Source organism: Calonectris borealis, chromosome 1, assembly GCF_964195595.1.
Source record: "Calonectris borealis chromosome 1, bCalBor7.hap1.2, whole genome shotgun sequence".
In the NCBI taxonomy this organism is placed as follows: Eukaryota; Metazoa; Chordata; class Aves; order Procellariiformes; family Procellariidae; genus Calonectris; species Calonectris borealis.
In genome coordinates, this window is record NC_134312.1 from 77,809,675 (window position 1) to 77,831,704 (window position 22,030).

The 22,030-nt window shown below is 39.0% G+C and overlaps 1 protein-coding gene across 1 annotated transcript; it reads right to left on the reverse strand.

Annotated features, from left to right (window-relative positions):
• Positions 1 to 692: 692 nt before the first annotated feature.
• Positions 693 to 20,596, reverse strand: SHISAL1 (shisa like 1). Its single transcript, XM_075164950.1, has 4 exons — positions 20,530 to 20,596; positions 10,660 to 10,873; positions 2,576 to 2,899; positions 693 to 726 (listed from the first exon to the last, which is right to left on the reverse strand). Exons 1-4 carry the CDS (start codon positions 20,594 to 20,596, stop codon positions 693 to 695), a joined length of 639 nt encoding a protein of 212 aa, XP_075021051.1.
• Positions 20,597 to 22,030: the final 1,434 nt, after the last annotated feature.

The window sequence follows — 22,030 nt, forward strand, 5'->3', positions numbered from 1 at the left end:
AAACCAGTGATGGAAATTATAAATCCAGTAACTCCATTGCACTTCTTCACTGATAGTACGATTGCATTTTGAGAAGACAGTACCGAGGTCATTCATCCAATATAGACTGCAGCAGAACCGGACTCTGAAACTAAGCTTAATTTCTATATGGCAAAATTACCATATTTTCATTTATATAACCTGCAGATTATCTAACGGAGAAATAAATAGCCAGGCAACCTCCTCTTACTCCCCACTGTCTTAGCAATTGCTGTAGTACACAAGCCAGTCATTTGCTGAGGGAGCTGTTTACTCAAAAACCTCTTCCACATGGTAAACACCTTGCCTGTGACCACCAGTGCCTACTACTTTTTTCTTGGTATTTTTTATGTATCCAACTCAGACTGAGTCATCTATGCACTTAGTTAAAGGGTTGTGAGTTTCAAAAGTTGCAGGTTATAAGTTTGAAAATACGGCATCTCTTGTAGTGTTTTACATGCTGAAATACAAGGGATAAACATGGTTTTGCTAAGGAAACATCTACTTATTTCTTCCATTGAGCAATTAAAGGATTAGAAAAAAAAGAAACAATATTATGGGAACTGAGGGGAGCACAGACAGATGGGTCACTGGGGAAAGGGGTGAGGGTTACTGGAGTGACTTATCAATGCTCATCTCCTGCAAACTCAGGAAAAGGAGCATATGGGATATGCTCACCTGATCCTAACATACATTCCCCGCTTAATCCTTCAAAAAAAGCAAAGAAACAGAACAACAAAAGTAAGTAACGGAAAGTGACTAAGAATCCTTCAAGAATTACTGAGTAGTTTCCTTTAATTTGTAATGGTATGGCGGAATTACCAAGTGGTATAACCAGGCTAATTTTTTTTTTATATATATATATTCATGCAGTCATTACATTTTTATGTATACACACAGGCGCACACACCATGTATTAAGCTAGAATACAATTATTGTACTACAAATGTTGGTCTTAATCTGTATGTCAATTCTGACTGAAGACTGGGAAATCAATGTGCAAAAAAGCTGAAGGAATTAGAAGAAGAAAAAAGAAGAGAAGAGGAAGAAGTAGTGAAAAGAAGAGTGCTTACAATTAAGCACAAGCAAGTCTCTATCTTAAGTAGCACTGTTAGACTCTTCTGTTTGGACAAGGCCTGCTAGAATGGTCCTTAAGTCTGATCTGCACTGGATACATCCAGTACCGGCTACTATGCCAAATGACCCCCTCTTTCACTGATTCTTGTCCTTGGGTCAAACTATCACTACCTTTTCCATTATGAAAAATCTTCAACCCTATTTGCTCTAGATTTACACTTAAAATTAATGGGCAAGTTATGAAATAAAAGGACCACTGCTATCATCATCCCATCTGCAACACAGTACTATGCAAAGGTTTCAGACCAAGCTCAATGTTGTGGCTTTACGTGCTCTACAGCTTCAGGAACTGCTGTCATCTTTTTCACCCTACTCATTCTTAGATCACTTTATTTTAGAATCATAGAATAGAATCATAAAATAATTTGGGTTGGAAGGGACCTTTAAAGGTCATCTAGTCCAACCCCCCTGCCGTGGGAAGGGACATCTTCAACTAGATCAGGTTGCTCAGAGCCCCGTCCAACCTGACCTTGAACGTTTCTGGGAATGGGGCATCTACCACCTCTCTGGGCAACCTGTTCCTGTTTTGCCAAAAGTCAGCACTCGGCCTTCTGGAACACTTCTAAAATACACTGACTCTGTACCTTCTCTGCCCCCTTCCAAATCTTTACGCTCCCTTGCCAAAAAAAATGTCCCCGCCTTTCTTGACACCTTATTCAGAGCATCGTTTTATTCAGCTCTCTTTCTTTGCTTTTGTTTTCTTTGGTAAAAACAGTCCAAAATCATTCAATGTCATTTTGTCCCATGGCTATCAGTATTTAGTTTCTTCTATTTATACTGCATGTTCTGCCTGCTCCTGAAGTATGTCTCCCATTTGGTCTGGGTTTTTTGGAGGGTTTTGTTTTGGTTTTGTAGCGTTTAACTTTACAGTAGCCTACTTGTGTCAAATGAGATCAAGCTATGCTTTTTTGTTTATGCACATAAAAAAAACTAACCTGTTTTTTATGTTGTTTCTGTGTCTCATGCCACAAATAGTGTGGATTTGTGACATCTTGCATTGAAGCTATTTCAGTGTTGCTATTTATACAATCTTTTAAAACCAGACCAACAGATACGTAGATACATATAGCAATTAGTCTTTGACACCAGATTAAAATTAATTTTATAATGGTCGATGTAGAACAAAGATTTGTAGTTTATTTGTACCACAGAGTAGTAAAACTATTTAGCACTGAAAAATCGCAGCATCTATTTCTCTGAGAACAGTATTCAGAAGATTAGAAGATCACTTAATATATTCCAGAGTAAGAAATCACTCTTAAGCAGTAATTCTCGAAGACAGTTCATGATATAAAGAATTATGTGCTAGAAATGGTGCTGTTCAGCCTGAATTTACAGGCGCTTCCAAATACAAGTGATTGTTCACACTACAAAACAACAGAGTCAAAAAATATATCACAATATGGCTTAACTTACTTACCAGGCAGATGTACTCTGAAAAGACATCAGGGGTGGGCTTAAAGCATCTCCTTTTAAAGTATGTACTGTCTGTGATGTTTGAGGCTGTGGCTGAGTTTGAGGCTGTGTCTCTGGCTGAGGCTGTGTCTGTACTTGGCTTGGATCCTGAGCAGGGTTAATCCATCGGCTCTGCCCCTGTGTCATCCACTTTCCCTGGATTCCCCACCGAGCCAGGTAAAATTTGCAAATATCATAGTTCATTGAAGAGTAATATAAAAGGTCCAGTACCAGCAAGATCACCACAAAAAAGCCATAGATCCACACACCTAACAGTGCACTGTAGTTGCTGTGAAAGAAAAAAAGGGAAAACAAAAATGTTATCTCTTATATCAGTAACGGTCATCATGTTAGTTTATCAAGGTTATCACGCGTCCTTAAAAATTATTTATTATTTCAATCTAAATACTGCGATAGGCATGACATGGGATGTTTTTAAAAACTAACGCCCCCTGTCTTACAAACATTTTTATTTCTCCCTTTCATCTGTGTATTTATATCAGCACATAAATTTGGTATACAATTAGCTTCAATGCTTTAATTGAGACCACTGACATGTACATGGTTGATGGGCCGTATGCCTTATTCTGCAAATTCTCACTCCCAGAGAGTCACCCTCCTGAAAGTGACAGGGCATTTGTGAGAGCGAGGGTTAAACATATGAAAATATGCTGTAATAAATGAGACCGAGGAGTGTCTATACTATTGAAAACATTCACTGCTGACATGCATTATAAACCACTTGTCTTAAAAGGTGTTTAATGTGCTTGGATTTGCTCTGAATTTAATAATTAACTATTGCTGGATACAGAAAATACTAGTAGAATACTAGGCTTTCAAGAGCAACTGCTAAAGATCCCTTAGTTTGCTGGTAATTAATTTAGGGAAGAAGAACATTGACGAGTTCATATTATACAACGCATTCCACAGGAAGGAAAGTATGTACTACATTTATATGTGTATGGTGGTGTAGTTATAATGTGTATATATAGGTAAAGGCCACAAAAATTATCAGCTGCTGACATGGTGCACGGAGCTGTAATGCTATGACAGGTGACTAAAGATATTAAAAGACAGGGGAGAAAGGAGGAAAAGGAGTAAGGGGTCAAGAATTTGGAGATCAAAAAGGGGAAGAAGTGCTAAAGCTCTACTGGAGATGCAATATTATTAAAAGAAAAATGACTGTCAGGTGTAAATGCAGTTTGGATTGGAAACTGTGTGAGTGGGGAGGATGAGGTCAGAACAGAGAAAGAAAGAAGTGGGTAAGAATGAGATTGCTAGGTATACAGTGAAGGCGGCTAATCTAGACCTATGAGCTAATGTGGAAGTATGTGTACCAGAGACTGTAAAAACAAGAGCAAGCAGAAGGGATACTTGTCAAAAATGTCATTAGGAAGGCAAACTCGGAGAAAAATTGTACCGAAGTAATGGGTGGACAACTCACATCTACGTGAACCTGAACTTAGATCAATAAAATTGAACATACACTCAACCATGCTCTCTTTCACAGACATTCAGAGAAACTTTGAGGGAACTGTATTTTATCAGAACATTGATCAAAACAGAAGTGTTGTGAGAAGAAAAAAGGCTGAGAAGACATATTATAGATGCAAGCCAGAAAGGTATTTTAACGTTTTAAAAACATGCCCCAAGCCTTTTCAGATCTAAAACATTTCAAGTCTCTGCTTTGAACTTTCACTTCCATTTAAACTTTGACTCTTTCATTTTATACTTTAAAAAAATCAGGATTTGAAACACGACATCAAAAAGGAAATCAGAATTTTAATTTCTGTGTTGCTGCCTGTCAGCACTTAAGGAGACTGATTCTCCTCTCCAGGGAATGATTTTTCCACTACACAGATATAACGTGCTTAGATTAAATGAGGTTCCATAGCAAATAACTGTAAGTAACAAGAGGAAGGTCAGAGCTGCTAATGGGTCCCTTCCCGTCTAACTTTAGGATTTAAAAAAAAATTTATTAAATTTCCAGGAGGATTGGAAGTAGACAAAATATAGTGCTTCTGAAAACCCTTAACTCTAGAATCTTTGCCTCTACTAAAGACTTACACATGCATGCCTAACTTCACACAACAGTGGGTAGACCTTTGTAATGCATTAAAATCTCGGCAGTCCAGACACTTGAAAGTATAACAGGATCTGGTTAATCCAGGCTCCTCAGCAGTGCTGCTCTTGACTTTCAGTGGATTTATTCCTATTGGGGTAAACTCTTCTATTTTCTGCTAATATAAATAAAAGGGAAGTAAAGGCTGGAGAAGTCAGGAAGAAATCCACCGTAAGAAATCCTGTTCTTCATCACTAACGACAATAGGATCCATTTTACAAATAGGTGAGCTGTATTTGATCCACAGTAAGAATGGAAATATTAGAAAACATGTTATTTTTGTTTTGGCAACAATGTGAGAAGCATGGAAACTCAAAAGAATTTGTTTGTATTTTAGGTATTCAGTTTCACCCGTCAAAATTTTGGTTAGCGAAAATGAGAGCTATTTTGAGTGTTCCAATTTAAAGCAACAATTTATTAATCATGCCATGTGTGAGTTATCCATCTGCTCCTTCTAAGTAACATGTTTCTCACAAGTAGAAAAATGAAAGACTTTTATTTTAATTAACAGACAGTGGGACAACAGCATTATCAAAAGGGCCTTGTGAAAAATCACAAGCAAAATTAATAAGTAGTATGTTTTGAACACAGAGGGAAAATCCATACTTTGATGTTTTCTGTTTCTCAAACTATTAAGATGGTAGAAAATACTAATTTTGCTGATGGCTACTACTTATAGTAAAAATTAAAACTTCCCTACAAATTAAGAAGATGTCTTAATTAGAAAATAAACAAATCTTACTTACACTGAATAACAGTAAGGCCAGAGACACAGAAAAGAACTGGGAATCAAAAAACTCTTAGGACTTGCTCTCATTTCATTGAATTGAATGATTTAATTGTAAAAGTTTCATCTTGCAATCTGATTTTCCTATACTTTCGTGCAGAAGTTTCATTTCAGTTAAAAATAAAGTGTGAACAGATTCCAAATTTACTGAGATTCAAATTAGAGGGGTTTGTTCCTACACAAGGATAATCAAGTATAAGTATATATACACAATCAAGTATATATATTGTTTTGGTGTGGTTAAATCTCCTTTTCCCTTCCCTGGCTGGAAAGCTTGCCCTGCCCTGCTAGGGCTCCTGCCCCTCCCAGTAAGTCATTTTGGAGGTTTTTGTTTAGGTTCAGCACAAGGTTTAGCAATATAACAGGGAAAAAGACTTCTAAAGCTATGTTGCCCAGTCTTCCACTGCTGCTAGCACACAAATACAAAAGCTAAATCTGGAGTAAAAGTTACAAGACAATTTCCTTTTAGCTTCGCTGTGAAACAGGGTAATTCATGGACCCATCAGAAAAGCTTAGTAGCTCATTATTTTAAGACACTTCGTCTTTTATAGAAACACGATGTATATATGGTATAGCCTTGATACAGAGCCCACTTGTGTAAATGGAAAGATTTGCTCTGACTTCAGGGAGCCCTGAATTGGGCTCTCCAAGAACAATAAATACTTTTACCATCCATCTCCTCCTATTCCATCTACAGAATCCTGCTTAGATTTCTCTAACATCCCTACACACAAATGGAAAGACAGGTTCTTTTATTGTTGTTCTTACCCATGTGATTCCTTCCATCTAATTCATTAACTTTTTGAGACAGATGACAAGCAGGTTAGGATCAGGCTATTTTTTTTTTAGAAGAGTTTGTTGTTTTTTACGTGCAGCACATGAACAGAAAATAACTCATTTGGGAATTCAGGCTTGAAAAAACCCACAAATCAAAACAATTGTGAGCAGAATTCTACAGCTGCAGAGTTTAAATGTGGGCGGATGGCCATGAAAACTTTCTTTCCCTATTCTCCTTAAACAGGGCTGTTACTTGCAGTAGCAGCACTTTTTAAGTGTTGCCCCAAGGAAATGCAAGCTTACATCCTAGCAAATGCCTTGGCACTTCTAACACTGAGGAAATCTGTGTAGGTTTTGCATGTACACTTTAAATGTGATTTTTTTCCCTATTTTGTTTTTACTATTATCTCAAGGCCTTTGCCCAATCCTGTGTTTTCCTGTAGGATCTATTACTGTAGTACCTAAGAGGTCTTCCCAGCTAAATTACATCTTTTTGCAACAGTTGGTAGTGGAATTGATAATTTTTTTTTTTTTTTTTTTGCTTTCTGGGAAATATTTAAGCAAGTGCCAGCTCTGCAGGGGACATGTTGTACATGGAGAAAGATAGTGCTATTCTATCCTCACGTTCCTTTTGGTGCAATGTTGTAGTGTGGTGCAAAAGCCATTCAGCCATTCCTGAAAAAAAAAGAAAACTGGAAAAAGGGATAAGGAAAAACATGGATGCATGACAGACCGCCATAACACTGTTCCAGTACCAGATTAAGGATCCCTAGCATAGTAGTTCTGCTGATAATCCACCAAAACATGCATAATAGAAAATTTGAGAGAGTACGAATACTAGATTCAAGTGAATACTATTTTTAAGAATAGTTAAACAACTTATTAGACAAAGTTTTATGGAAAAATACTTTGGATGGCAGAACTTTTCTTGTCTGTTAGACATCATTGGTATTTCTATATTTAATACTAAATGAATTGTTCACATTCAAAAATATTATAGACTGATTAAGCTGCATGATCGCAAAGATATAATAGTCCAGTATTCTCCACTTATAAAAACATAGAAATCTTTTGTTATACTAATGGAAAAAATATAAATAAACCTGGCTATAGTTATATTGTGTGACTGTAGAAGACAAATGTGTTTTTTCAGCTGTGCCATGACAAAGAAGTTACACGTCACTTCATTAATTTTTTCCCTCAACTGCATTATAAAACAAGAAACTTGTTTTGATGATCACAAGAATGGCTAAAGGGAAAAATAAACCAAATAATAATATTGAAATAAACCAAATAAGAATATTGAATCACTCTTCCCTGAAAACTATAATCCGTTTTTTCAGTTCATGGCTATTGCCATATCCTAAATCATTCTCCCCAGTCACAGTACAATAGGTTTCATCAGAATTTTTTTCAGTGGTGTGTGAAATTAGATCTAAACAAAGAGCTGACTTTGTTACTGTAAAGTGAACCCTGGATGTATGAGAATCCAAATAAAGTTAAATTATCGTATATGTTAAATAAAGTCAGAGTGTATTAAGTAAGATGTTTTTTACAATGTTTTTAATGTAGGCATCTAGGCTTCACTTCTTTCTGCCCCTCCACAGCATACTAAAAATTATCAGGAAGTTTTCTACCAATCTCAGTGAGCTCAGGGTGAGGAGATCTCTCTCCCTCTGTCTCACTACATTGGTGGAGTTTTATGTAGAAAGTTAGCGTCTCTTCATTTTCTTGGCCCTGACTGATTTATCAGAAGTGATGTTTCAGGAAGTTACAAAAAGGCAAAACCAGTTCCACTCTTGCACTTCTCTAAGCTACATCTCCAGAAGCTTTTTATTGTATTTAGCATGATTTTACATACATTTGCAAAAGATCAGCACATAGCTAATGTGCACAGGAAATTCTGGACTGAAGACATATATGGTAAATAGTCTGCAGGTGGTTCTCAACCATGAATCTTACCAACAAAGACTACAGAGGTAGCTTTTTCTCCATCACAACTGAATGAGGTGACTTTTAAAAAAAAAAAAAAAAGATCGCTAAATGAAAACTAATATAATAGTTACACTATGCTCTGAATATTTTCATTAAAATAAATATTGTAGTTCATAGAATACCAAAGTACCTTTTTGCCATTGAGGAACTGCTCACACGCAACAGCCCTATAATATGAACAGCCCTATATTTATTTCTGTGGGTGTGTGTGCATGTGTATGTGAGTGGGCATGCAAACAGAGAATGCAGGAGGCAGAGAAATGTTCTACATCCCGGGGCATATTTTGCAATCAGATTGTACCTGTTCCTCTGTGCGTGTCTGCTTTGGAAAGTGGGTGATTGCCCTGTCCATTTCAGGTCGTTGGTGAAAGGAAGAACAGAAGGGCCTTACCTCAGTAAGCTCTGGCCATGACTACATGGAGTAGCTGCTGAGGTATTGGAAAAAGCCCCAAGCACTGGTTTTCTTCTTGGCTGAACTACAGCTGGCCAGTAACATCCCAAACTCTGTGATGAAGCTGCCTGTTAGGCAGACTTGGTTGCTCAGCAGTGTTGGTGCAGGGTTTACAGAACAGTAAGGGAAGAAATAAAGCAAATTTGCTATGTGGGAGACAAAGAACTGGAAAAGTGTGGGGGCAACAGCCACCCCAGTCCATTCTTGAGACTCTCTCTCTATCACTCTGAGTGTGAAGCAGCTTCTGGCTCTGTCTGCCACGATGTGCACAGCCCTTCCGCACTGAGAGTCCTGTGAGGATCTCTCTTCAGGCAGGCATCCGATTGCTGCCGTGGTAGCATGGTCATCCCAGCAAACAAAGGGGGAGCACATCCTACTTTTACCACAGAGTGTATGTAGAGTATGCATTGCATGGGGGCTCTGGGGCATACTGTGGTATAAACTCCACCAGGTTGCCTGGAGGCATATATGTTGGCAGAGCTGGGTAGCCCCGGGTGAGGGTGCTACCAGTTTCTAGATTGTCTGGACTGCCCAAAGGGTGGAGAAAATGGATGGCCTTTAATGGGCCTGTTAGACTTGAAATGTCTCCCCAGCGTTCTGTGCGATATGTTCTCATGATGTTCCCAGATGCACTACAAGGCCAAGGCAAGGAAATTTCACCTCAAGAACATAGCTGCACATACAGTAACAAGACAGTATAGATCCACATTGATTTAAAGGTATCTTATATGAGTAGAGTCTATTTTTGTCTTTTTGCACTACACAGACTTCTTTATAGCATGTGATTGTCACTTTAACACCTGTAAAGTTAGAGTATGCAACTTCCACATCTATGCAAGATTCAAACTTCTCTAGGCAGAGCTGTATGAGAAGTGGTTGTTACGGAAGACAACAGTTTGCTGACTCCATGAGCTGGCTGCTGCTGGACGCAGCCGCACACAGCGAGTTAAAAGAGCTGGCCAGTATTCCAGCACCATAGTCTCCTAGCTGCCTCGCACCTGCTTCCATAGGAATGAATGACAACACACCGACTGACTTTTGCACCGCAGAAGAAAACACTAAAATCCCTGTTGTAAACAAAAACCAATAGACTGGAATTCCAGTTATCTTTGATCTGCCCCTTCCTTGCTCTGGAGGGGCTGGATATCAGAATAAAACGGCAGGGCAAAGCAGATAGATCAGAATTCGACCTTGGGGGTTTACATCAGCTGAAAGTTGCCCTCTGCATCAAGAGAAATTGCAGCAGATCAGTGTGGCCAGAATGTCAATACTAAATAGGAGACAGACCACGAGTGAAGATTTTGTCATCGTAGATAGGTAATAGGTAGATAAGGTAACTTTAGAAAAAAAAGTTACTGACATTTATCTTAGAGCATAGGCCCCAGCAGTACATGGAAGTATCCCAGGTATCAGGCAAGAAGACCACACAATGTTAGTATATAAGCAAGTATGTTCTGTTCCCCAAGGTCAGTGATTACAAGAGATTTATATTCAAAACACCAGAGATTCAAAATAGTGCATTTGGGTTGATACGGAAAATGTCAACTCACTCCCTCTCTCTCCCCTACGGACAGCTTCGGGGTTTATTTTTACTGATACACATTTAAACACAGTTTGGATCAGATTGGGGTAAGGGGAGAGACTTTTGTTGCTTTTATATGTAACTTTATATTTGTTACAGTTATATGTAACTTCTACACACCTGCTCTCCTAGCAATGCTTATAGCCCATGTCAAAGCAAAGACAGCAAAGCTAAAATATCCTTTCTTTTAGAGCAGTTCTGTAACAGCAAAAACCTTTTAGTATTTTTCTGTATGTGCAATTATTCTAATTGCTTCCATCATTAAGTACACCTCAGACTACGTTATTAGACCAGGAACAGTTTGGTGAAGAGTACTTTAAAACTCATTTACTTACTTATGCATATATCCATCTGCGTTCCCTGTTAAGTTCATCTGCATAACAGTCTGAAATTCTGTCTCATTGCAGCAGTATTTAAATACGGTGTTGTTATGGTGACAGCAAAAGATGTAAGATTTATTGTCAGAAAGACGGGGGCAGTGAAAACCAAAGTGGTAGCGACCTTTGTAGTCCGTATATGGTTCGCAGACCCGAAAATGTGCGGATAACGCTGTAAAACAAAGAACAATATTGGCTTTTTCAGTCACTTGTGTTACCTGTATGTTATGAACTATAATTTTTCATTGGTTAAGCTTAAACAATTGTTGTTTGATTTCTGAAAAACATTAATATTTCAGAACTTTTAACATCATAACATCTCGTACTAAAAAATTACAATATTTAGCCTCTTGTTGTATTTTGACTTCTATTGTAACTGTTTCTGATTACTATTATTTCTTTTAAGGGAAGAGAAGAAATGCCCTCCATGCCAAGAAGCACAAAAATATTTAGGGAAACGTTTTCATACTGCTGTTCTAAGTATATGGATATCCATAAACACCTAACAATGTTCATGTTTGATTCTCCTGGGATGACTTCATAAAAACAAAGTCTGTGTAAAAACTGCAATAAAAGTTTGATGGCACGTGATTTACAGTCACTATTCTTGACAGAAAATATCTTCTCTACTGTAAAGATCATTCTTTGATAGGGATTATTCAGCTAGAAATAGTAATTACAAAACAGTATAACAGATCTGAACAACTCTGAATTTGCAAATAGATAGAACTAACAGAAATACAGCTATTCCTGGGAGTTCTTACATTTCTCCTTCATTAATTTCTCATGTAAAGTGTTTATTACATCTCTAAGAACATTTTTTACACGAATATGTCGCACTGATTTCACCATCGCTTTTCCTGGAAAAAAAAAGAGAAAGAAATGCTCTCCATACATATCCTTTGAATGCAGACTTGCAGAATGCTGACGGTGGTGCGGCGGCAGGCACGCTGTGGTTACATCCACGTGGTAAGACTGTGGGCAGATGGAAGCTCTCTGACCATGCTCTAAGCCTACTGGTTGCAAACAGCTCTGAACTGGACGCTGTGCAATCATCTTAGTTTCCCTGAGCTAATCAACCGTGCAGAGGGGCAGGATATAGATCCCTTCCAGTACGGTCATAAGCAACCACACGCGACTCGGTGGTTGATCTAAAAAGTCTTGTAAGAGACAGTGGTTGGTTCCAGATACTGCCAACATTTTAACTCATTTATAGTTTGTGTTATGGTAGGCCTTACGGCATCATTTAAGATTACATGTACCGTACAGACCCCCCAAAGGCCTTTACACTCTAAGGAAAGTGAAATGTAGAAGTCAAGAGTCTGAATATTCTTAGCAGTGAAATGTTTTTACTCTGATGAGAAAACAGAGGCACAGCAATGCTGTGGCTAGCTGCACTTCATAAGGTTACACCAATTAATAAAGGATATTCACTTTAGACTGACAGAATTAACTCTTTTAACTTGGTGTATGATTTTTGTGTCAGTTTACCAGTACAAGAGGTTACAGATAATGACTTGCATGGATTTAGCTTAACTGTATTGCATCTCTGCACATAGTCCCTGTTGATCTGTAATTGCATCTGTGCACCCTAACCATCTAATATTCATTGCTTTCTATCTTGCTTAAAAAAGCCTATTCCTGACACTTTTGTTTCTCAATTTTATGAAAGACATTAATTTCAAGAATCTCTCACTCTCTTTTGGTAGGTCTAGTCACATTTTAAGGATTGTGAAGTGGAGATTACTTCTTTGTTCATGTGTATAGAGGGAGCCTAGAGCACAAAACAGAGTACTAAACTGAAGAGAAAACGAGGTAACTTGTACTGCCCTCTGAGTGAAGGAAAACCACTCTAAACATTTTACATTTATATATATACAGGCTGGGGGATGAAGGGATTGAGAGCAGCTATGCCAAGGAGGACTTGGGGGTACTGGTGGATGAAAAGCTGGACATGAGCGGGCAATGTGTGCTCACAGCCCAGAAGGCCAGCCGTACCCTGGGCTGCATCACAAGAAGCGTGGCCAGCAGGTCGAGGGAGGTGATTCTGCCCCTCTACTCTGCTCTGGTGAGACCCCACCTGGAGTCCTGCGTCCAGCTCTGGAGCCTCAGCACAAGAAAGACATGGACCTGTTGGAGCGGGTCCAGAGGAGGGCCACAAAAGTGATCAGGGGGACGGAACACCTCTCCTATGAAGAAAGGCTGAGAGAGTTGGGGTTATTCAGCTTGGAGAAGAGAAGGCTTTGGGGAGACCCTATTGCAGCCTTTCAGTACTTAAAGGGGGCTTACAAGAAAGACGGGGACAACCTTTTTAGCAGGGCCTGTTGTGACAGGACAGGGGGGAATGGTTTTAAACTAAAAGAGGGTAGATTCAGACTAGATTTAAGGAAGAAATTTTTTACAAGGAGGGTGGTGAAACACTGGCACAGGTTGCCCATAGGTGGTAGATGCCCCATCCCCGGAAACATTCAAGGTCAGGTTGGACGGGGCTCTGAGCAACCTGGTCTAGTTCAAGATGTCCCTGCCCTTGGCAGGGGGGTTGGACTAGATGACCTTTAAAGGTCCCTTCCAGACTATTCTGTGGTTCTATATATACACACACACACACACTGGCACCTGCACACACACATACCTGTCATCATTACTTTAACAAAAGAGAAAATCCTTTTGTAGATCAATTCAGTCAGGAACCAAAAGTGCTAGAAGAATGTTATTTCTAAAGGAACATAGATATTGAGAAAACTAATTACATATCTGGTCTTGCCCTGCCTGGGAAAAATGTGTGTTCCAAATCTGAGGATGCTATAATCAGTAAAGAAATTGTCTTTCTTTAGACTTAGGTTTTCAAAACCCTCCGTAACTCTTGCAACAAATCTGCATGTTCAAATTCTGTCGCAAAATCCACAAAGCATGTAATTGCACGAACATGCATTTGTTTGAACAAGTACTTACTTCCCTGCACCCTCCCCTTAATTAACATAGCAATAATGAAAGTGTTCCAGGATTGATTAAGTTTTGAAAAAAATCAATGGTTGCAGTTGGAAGGGTCCTCTGGAGGTCATCTGATCCAACGCCTCTGCTCAAGTAGGGCCACCTAGAGCCTGTTGCCCAGAACCATGTCCAGACGGCTTTTGAATATCTCCAAGGATGGAGACTCCACAACCTCTCTGGGCAACCTGTTCCAGTGCTCAGTCACCCACATAGTAAAAAAGTGTTTCCTGATATTCAGACAGACCCTCCTTTGTTTCAGTTTGTGCCCATTGTCTCTGGTCCTATCACTGGGCACTACCCAAAAGAGCCTGGCTCCGTCCTCTTTACATCTCCCCTTGAGGTATTTATATACATTGATAAGATCCCCCTGAGCCTTCTCTTCCTTAGACTGAACAGTCCCAACTCGCTCAGCCTTTCCTCGTATGAGAGATGCTCCGGTCACATTCATCATTCAGTGGCCCTCTGCTGAACTCTCTCCAGTAGCTCCATCTTTCTCTTGTACTGGGAAGCCCAGAAATGGACACTTCCCCACTGAGTAGAGGGGAAGGATCACCTCCCTTGACCTGCTGGCAGCACTCCGACTAATGAAGCCATAAAGACAAAGAGCTTTCCAGCCAGCTGGCCCCCAGCATATACTGGTGCCTGAGGTTGTTCCTCCCCAGGAAGGTGCACGACTTCGCACTTCCCCTTGTTGAACTTCATGAGGTTCCTGTCAGCCCATTTTTCCAGCCTGTCCAGGTCCCTCTGGATAGCAGCACAACCCTATCAGCCACTCCTCCCTCTTCTGCATCAACAGAAACCTGCTGAGGTTGCACTCTGTCCCATCATCATTTGAGTTTTAACTACGTACCATTTGTTTTTGGTAAAGTTAAATCTAGAAAATAATGGAAGAGACACGTGGCATGGGAGAAATTCACAAACTATATAGAACTTTTAACTAAGTATTTGACTTCTAACAAGAAAAGGAGCTTGATTTCAGTTACTTAAATACAGGACTCCAGCTAAGATTTCCCTAGGCTGCCCTGTCTGGTCTCTGGCTTTCAGTGGAGGAGACGCAGGTCTCTTGTAGGTCCAGTACACACATGGATGATCTGGGGCAAGTCAAATGGCATTAGATGCACATGGTTAAGCACCTATAAAGGTCCCTAAGTGTTTTGTAAATATTTGTTATCAGCTTGCAAGGGTGCATTATATGCATTACAACGTGTGTGGTTCCACTAGTCATCATTACTAGGGAAAAAGGCGAGTCCATGATGTCAACAAACAGAAAGTCAGTCTTATCATTGGACCTAATAAATGCAAGTGAAGGGGTAACCTTCATAGTGTGGCACTGCACTTCTGATAGTGATGTTTATCCACGGTATTTTTATTTACAGTATCCAGCAGAAGAGCACCCATCTAATCCTTCTCTGATAAATGGCCAGCTTCAAATGCTTCAAAGGAAGATACATATGTGCTGTATTGAAAAAGCTGTGCAATAAACTCTCTAGTAAGAAAAATGTCTTTCCATTCTTCTCCTTTAGGGGTTGCTTATATCCTGAACATTTATGTTTGGTTTTTTCCTCCCCATCTTGTCCAGTGTTCTCCCTATCCAGCTGAAGGATAACTTTCACTGAACCTACAGATTTCTTACCAGAATTAGATGGCTTTATGTATGTACTACTTCAGTTGCAGCCATAGAGAAAATATAACTGAACTATCAGTTTGAGAGTTCTCACTTTTTAGCCATCTTGACTTATTCTTTCTTAGTTGGAATATCTGCACTTTGATTATATCAGCTGCTCTTAGGAAACAAAATTTTCTTCTTTGATACCTGCAAAGCCTTGGAGTGCAACACAAATTTTGTTTATCATGCATTATCAACAGATTTTTTTCAAAATGCAGGTATAATGCCTTTTATGGCTAAAGATATATTAACTTATTTTTCCTTTTAAAAGTTACATTATTACAACTAGTTACACATTAGTAATTTTTGAAGCCTCCAGTATAGATGGTGGTGGTTTCAAGCTTGGGACATTTTAATGGAAAATTTTTATTGCCAGAACTAGCTTTGCAAATAACAGGATAGCAAAAATATCGTTTTTCATATGTTATTACTACAACTTAGCTTAGGTGAACTTAAACCCGTGTTAAGCTACCACAAGGGAACAGCAGCCTTGCAAGGTTATACCTGACTTATATATACATCTAGAGCATGTTATAAGAATTAAAACTAGTTCTTTATGTTTCATAAGCAATCGAATACTTCCATGCTTCTGAAATTATTCAGTGCTCTGAGAAAGACACTGCATTGTGAGAATGCACTAGAGGACCCTAAGAAGTTTAGCTTGCTCGTCACTGCAAAGTGGTTTACTTAACAGCACATGTGAAAGTGTCCCCTGATCCCTAAACAGGTCCTTTGCCCATTTTAAAAGGAAAACAAACCCCTAACTTCTTTGGGGATGAAAACTGGGGGAAGGACGACTACAGAATGAAGGGCGAATGAAGATAACATCAGGTCAGAGGAGAAGTGATGTCTATAATAAAATGTAGTCCCTAAGCAAATCCTTAAATAGTAAGATGTGTGTCAGTGATTAAAATAAATGCACAAATAAGAGCATAACATGATGACTGAATTATAGTCTGAATTTGGCTGTCGGTATGTGGTGGGTTAACCCTGGTATGCAGCTAAGCACCACACTGCTGCTTGCTCACCCTCCCTCCCAGTGGGTGAGAGAATCAGAAGGGCAAAGCAAGAAAATTCATGGGTCGAGATAAAGACCGTTTAATAAATGAGTAAGAAAAACCACCACCAACAAAAAAACCCCCAACCCACAAGTGATGTTAAAGCAATCACTCGTTACCAGCAGACTGATGCCCAGCCAGTTCCTGAGCAATTTTTGGATAACCTCCCATCCCAGTTTTATTGTTGAGCATGCCGTTACATGGAACGGAATATCACTTTGGCCAGTTGGGGTCAGCTGTGCCAGCTGTGTCCCCTACCGGGCTCTTGCCCACCCCGGCCTCCTCGCTGGGGTGCACAGTGAGAAACAGAAGCAGCCTTAATCCTGTGTAAGGGCTGTTCAGCGATAGCCAAAATACTGGTGTGTTACCAACACCCTTTTGGTCACCAATCTAAAAGACAGCCCCATACGGGCTGCTGTGAAGAAAATTAACCCCATCCCAGCTAGACCTAGTACACAGTGAAAAAACTTCATCAATTTATTGTAATCTGTGTAATTTTACTTGCTGTCTTTGCTTCTCTGAGAATCAGAGATCCAATAAACAAAGTGTAATTTTTTTTTTAGAAGTATTTTTCCTGAAAATAACTTTGCTTAAATCCTGAGGATTAAAGAGCCTTATTTCTACAGAAATACTTCAGATAAAAGTATTGTACCTGAAAGGCTCTTGTCTGTTGCAAAGATGACAGCTGTTTCTGAAGTGGAGTTGCATGTGCAAATTCTCATCCTATTTTTGAAAAGTATTATTGAACAGTTAAGTGATATGGATGCTCCTATCTCTGTTCCTACTAATTTCGAGAGGAGAATAGTCTGTCATGCCTCAAATGACTGATTTCAGCTCATCTTAAGATTTACCTAGTTTACCTTAAAAAGTGAACAGCCAGTGTACATCAAACTGTTACTTCCCTATCTGTTCACAGTTAGAGATCTGTGTAATGCTGATTAAATTTTTAATTTAGCTACTAAATTTTCAAAGCCCCAAGGCTTTCAGAATGGCTGGTCTTTATAAGCTTTCCATATGGATCCACAGAAATATTCACATGTATGCATTTTGCTTAGCACAATGCCAATCATTTGAGATCCTCTGATAATTTCACTATACGGATGTTCGTTCCCTACTTCAAAGAAAAAAATACTGTAATGTGCAAATAATCTGTCAATTTTTGCTTGTTAGTATAAGCCTTGCTGTCATCCCTGATTTTATAAATGTGTTTCAAACCATTACATGAATATAAGTATCAACATTACTGCAAAGCAAATCTAAGAGTTAGTGGTCAGAAAGGATATTCTTCTGGCATGACTGCATGCTGCTCCTCCCTTTATTATGCATTCCTTGTGCAGCTAGTACAACTAGTAAATGTTCACAAATCCTAAAATTGCATGCCATTGTGATCTTGATAGCACTGACTGAAGTTTCAGTATCCTCAATCCAATTTCATCCTTTTTTTAAATGGAGCCATACCCTACCTACTCTGAACTGAAGCCTTTCTTTTCTGCGTTATTTGTCCCTGCCCTGAGAGCATTTTGCCCACGTTAGGCAACTGCATCTCCTTCCTAACCACACAGCCAAACTTCATCCTCATTCTGAGCCACGACCCCGGTATCTGACCACACCTCTGCTCCACTGCCTCTGCTGCTGCTTCTCTCCTTTCCTGACAGGATGAAGACCGGGCTCTGAGAACAGCCGCTCTGGGAACTTTTCTGTTACTCGTGCCCTTACTTTCATTCCGCCTGTGGAGCCAGGGAAAGTTACCAACTGTTAAGCGCAGTTTTCAACCATGCATACAAGATTTTAGAAATTTAGTACTAAGATTGTGAATCTTAGTATATCAAAGACTTGGAAGTAAAGCACGATCTTACAGACAGAAGTCTGTAAATCTAGGGAACTCAAAAGGAGTCTTGCCATTAGATTTTCATTTCAGCTCAGTTTAAAAATGATGTTCATATCATTCCAGTGAGAGTAGCATCCTTTTTTTCCCCTGTCATTCTCACTGCATAAAGCCAGTAGTTTTCCGTTACAGAAGCTGACCTGCCTTGGACAAAAAAATTTACATTCATGCTGGCTGCAAAATAATAAATAATAAATTTAATCCTGTAAAATGCATGTGAGATAGCAATGACCTAAACCCATTCCTACAGATGTCAGTAGTAAAATTCCCCACGGAGCAGAGTTAGGCTGGCTTGTTGCGATGATTTCAAATTAAGCCTGTACTCTACATGCTAATAATGACTGTCAGATAATAAAATACTAATAGCCAAGAAGCAACAAGAAGATAAGGTACACATTTACAAAGACAATAGTTTGTGATGTTAATAAATAAATTATGTAAGAAATAAAAGCTATATGTAATTAGTTTCAAATAAAAACATTGTACTTCAGAGGCAGTACTTTTCTTCTAAGAGAAAAAAATATCAGAACACTGGCTTTGAGGGAATAAATGTGTATATATACCAGTGGCTGACTACTTCTGTTTGCACACACAGTGTAATCACAGTGTCCCGTTCAACTGGAACATAGGTATTTATATCATCTTGAGGAAAATGGTTGGCGAAGTGGGATCTCAGGAGGTCTCTCATAGAAGTCCTCTATAAAGAGTGGTAAAGGTATGAAAACTTAACAAAAATCAAGAGAAAAGACTGGAGCAGCTGGAAAAGTTTTGTGATGTTTGATCGCTGGGATACATTCACTGAGGTCTTCTTGAATAATTGGCTTCATTCATGTACCAGGGAAATAGCTTTCTGAAATGGCTTTAACCTGGAAAACAACAAAGAAGCTGCTACAACCCCTGTGCCTGTTGCTAGTGCATAGCAGGAGGGTAGTTACATAGCTGGGGATGCAGCGCCATACACAGGGATACCAGTGGAAGGACTCTAAAGGAAAATAGTGTTTTAAGATTAGGCAGAGTAGTCATCAGTTGATAGCATTCTAACATTGTTAGCAAAACGACTGTGTCAGTTATAGCTAAATAATGAACTATCATCAGCGAGAATCAATGTGAACACTTGCAAACAAGCAATGAGACTGTGGGCAACAAAATGCACCCTTGAACTAATTGATCAGGATCTAACACTGAATATTATAGGCATTACATGGACAGAGTAGTAACAACTCTTACTGGAGCACAAGGATACTTCAAGATACATCGTGCCTGGTAGAGTTTTAAGTATGGTGGTTAGGGATGTGATGTAGTACAAGGGAATATGGAGCAGTGATGGAAAAAAAGATCTTTTTGGATTAAAAAGTCCTTCAAGAATGGAGGATAAAAGAGGTTGCACTGAGAGTTAAAAACTCGTAGGATCAAATCTATCTGGGCTAAGAACCTTTTTAATTTTTTTTTAAATATTCATTCATAATTACAGAAAACCTAAATGTCATAAATAAGTCCTGAAGAACAAATGCAACTACTAATCATAGCATTCGACTAATTCTCAATCTAACAACTGACAGATTTCTGCACAAATCCTTTCAGTGTGCTAGTAGTAAACATCTAGGGCAGATCTACCACGCATCAGGAGAAAAATCTCTGGAACCACTCCCTGGTCCAGTCAATTCTTTAGGTTCAGAAAAATAACATAATATTTGCGTACCATGATGTCAGGCATTTTTCTTTTAAACATATTTAAGACAAGTTACATGGTATCTAACATGTATTCATCTCAAGAACAGCTGAAGTTCCAAGTTCAATCCTTCACATGCTTAGATACTCTTGTGTGCAAGAGTACACATAAAAACACACAACTGGAATCCCACTTGCTCTACTTCCAATAGATGGCTATTTAGCAAAATGGTTGGATTGTACAGTGGTGTAGAGCTTGCTTTTTTCTTTTAGATGAGCTGAAAAACTAGCATATCAAAACAGTAGCTTTGTTTCTTTTTAGTTTTCAGCCTGCTTTACCATGTCAGTATCCCACCACTTTTTCCTTCTTAAACTGAATTTTCAATTGCATTTCAAATTCCAGCTTCTAGTTCTTAAATATAAAGAGGCTTTATTTATTTATTACTCAATTAACAATCCATTTGATCTTGTTTGTTTTGTAGGAACCCAGTATTAAATTGCAACTAATTTTTCCCTGTGGCACACATCTGTGAAAGATAAATTCAAAGTATAAAAGTTACCTGCTGACAAGAGTAAGGAAAGGAGAACCATCAGCACATTCAAGGACTGTTGACCACAACTTGTCATCGTTGGCTTTCATTGGTCCATTAGAGAATTACCTGTTTGACAAGATGCAACGTCGTGGTTAAGTGTCTGTTTCATCTCACTTTCATTGTTCAAACTTTTACTTCCCCACAAAGCTTTGGTAACATAAGATGGCTTCACACAATAAGGAAAAAAAAAATCATACCTTTTTCTGGACTTAGAAGTGAAATAAATTCTCCTTTCTATGATTTTGTTAGAATTTCTTTCTCATTTCACCATGAATGTATACAGCTATTTACATACTTTTCATTAACCCAGAGTAGAGATGAATCATATGAAGTCTTTATTGGATATTCACACCTCCCCTGTAATCTACATTCAGCAAAACTGTGCTTCTTTTACTGTCACAAGAATGGGCTGTTGTATTATGCCTATAAGGACTAGAAGGATATAAACAATACAAAAATAAATTGGCTGCTTTGAACGTCAATCTGTTTTACCCCATTAGAGGGTGCAGTGGTTCAGAAAGTGGGTCGAGCAACTGAGATGGTTGGAAACGTTTCCAAAAATCCCTTTCCTTAGAATCAGAGCATTTCACGGGATTATTACTTCTTGTTTTCCTAGAAATGAGGGTGAGATGCGATGCAGTTTGGCTGGCAGTCACCATAAAAAGGCTATCCTAGTTTTTTGCAGAACAGCCCCACACCTGGGTGAGTCCAAAGGCATCTTATATCCACAGTGATTCAACGTCACCAGCTGCACATTCCACAGCTCTAGCAGAGGCTCTGTCCCAACGCAGGCGTTGTCATCAGCATCAGTAGGAACGTCTGGTACCCTATCCTGTTGTCACCGCTAACGCGGACGTGTACGGTCTTCAGCATTCTGAACTCACGTTGGCATTAGAGAATAATAAGGAGGTAATTCATTTGTTTGTACAACAACACTGGGAGCTTGGGCTATAAAACAGAAAGCCTAGGTGGTGCTACTGAAACCTGGTGGGGTTAGTCTAATTCTTGGGTTGTTAAAAAAATGGTTCTAAGGTCTAAGGAGCAACTTGGAAAAAAGAAAGGAAAATGGCAATTTATGTCAAAAATTTCACTGTTTCTGACAGCTCAAATGGTTATGAAATCAGTGCTTTATCATATAAATACTAGGTAGTTTACTAATAGGTGTCTACTACAATCTACTGAATCAAATTAAAATCCCAAGACAATTGCACCTGCATGTAACAAAAGGGGAGGGGGTGAAAATCAACATTATCATGAATAACTAAATTCTGAGTAAAATATGTGGGCACAGGAGGGGAGACACAGTGCTATCTACAAAATGTTTAGAGACAAAAGACTTCTCACTAACAAAAAACGCTGTGTCTGCCACAAGCAGATTCTCTAAGAAGTCATCTTAGCATACGAAAAACAACAGATCAGAAATCTAAAAATCAGTGTAACTTTTGAACAAGAAATCATGATAGTTTAT

What these genes read in the sequence shown, in the direction of transcription:
- SHISAL1 (XM_075164950.1), bottom strand. Translation starts at nt 20,596, where the DNA reads ATGACAAGTTGTGGTCAACAGTCCTTGAATGTGCTGATGGTTCTCCTT. An exon ending in GCAGATGGATATATGCATAA is followed by an intron (nt 2,900 to 10,659) that starts GTAAGTAAATGA and finishes TTTCTTTCACAG; the next exon opens with CAACTACAGTGCACTGTTAG. An exon ending in TTTCAGAGTACATCTGCCTG is followed by an intron (nt 727 to 2,575) that starts GTAAGTAAGTTA and finishes CTTTTTTTGAAG; the next exon opens with GATTAAGCGGGGAATGTATG.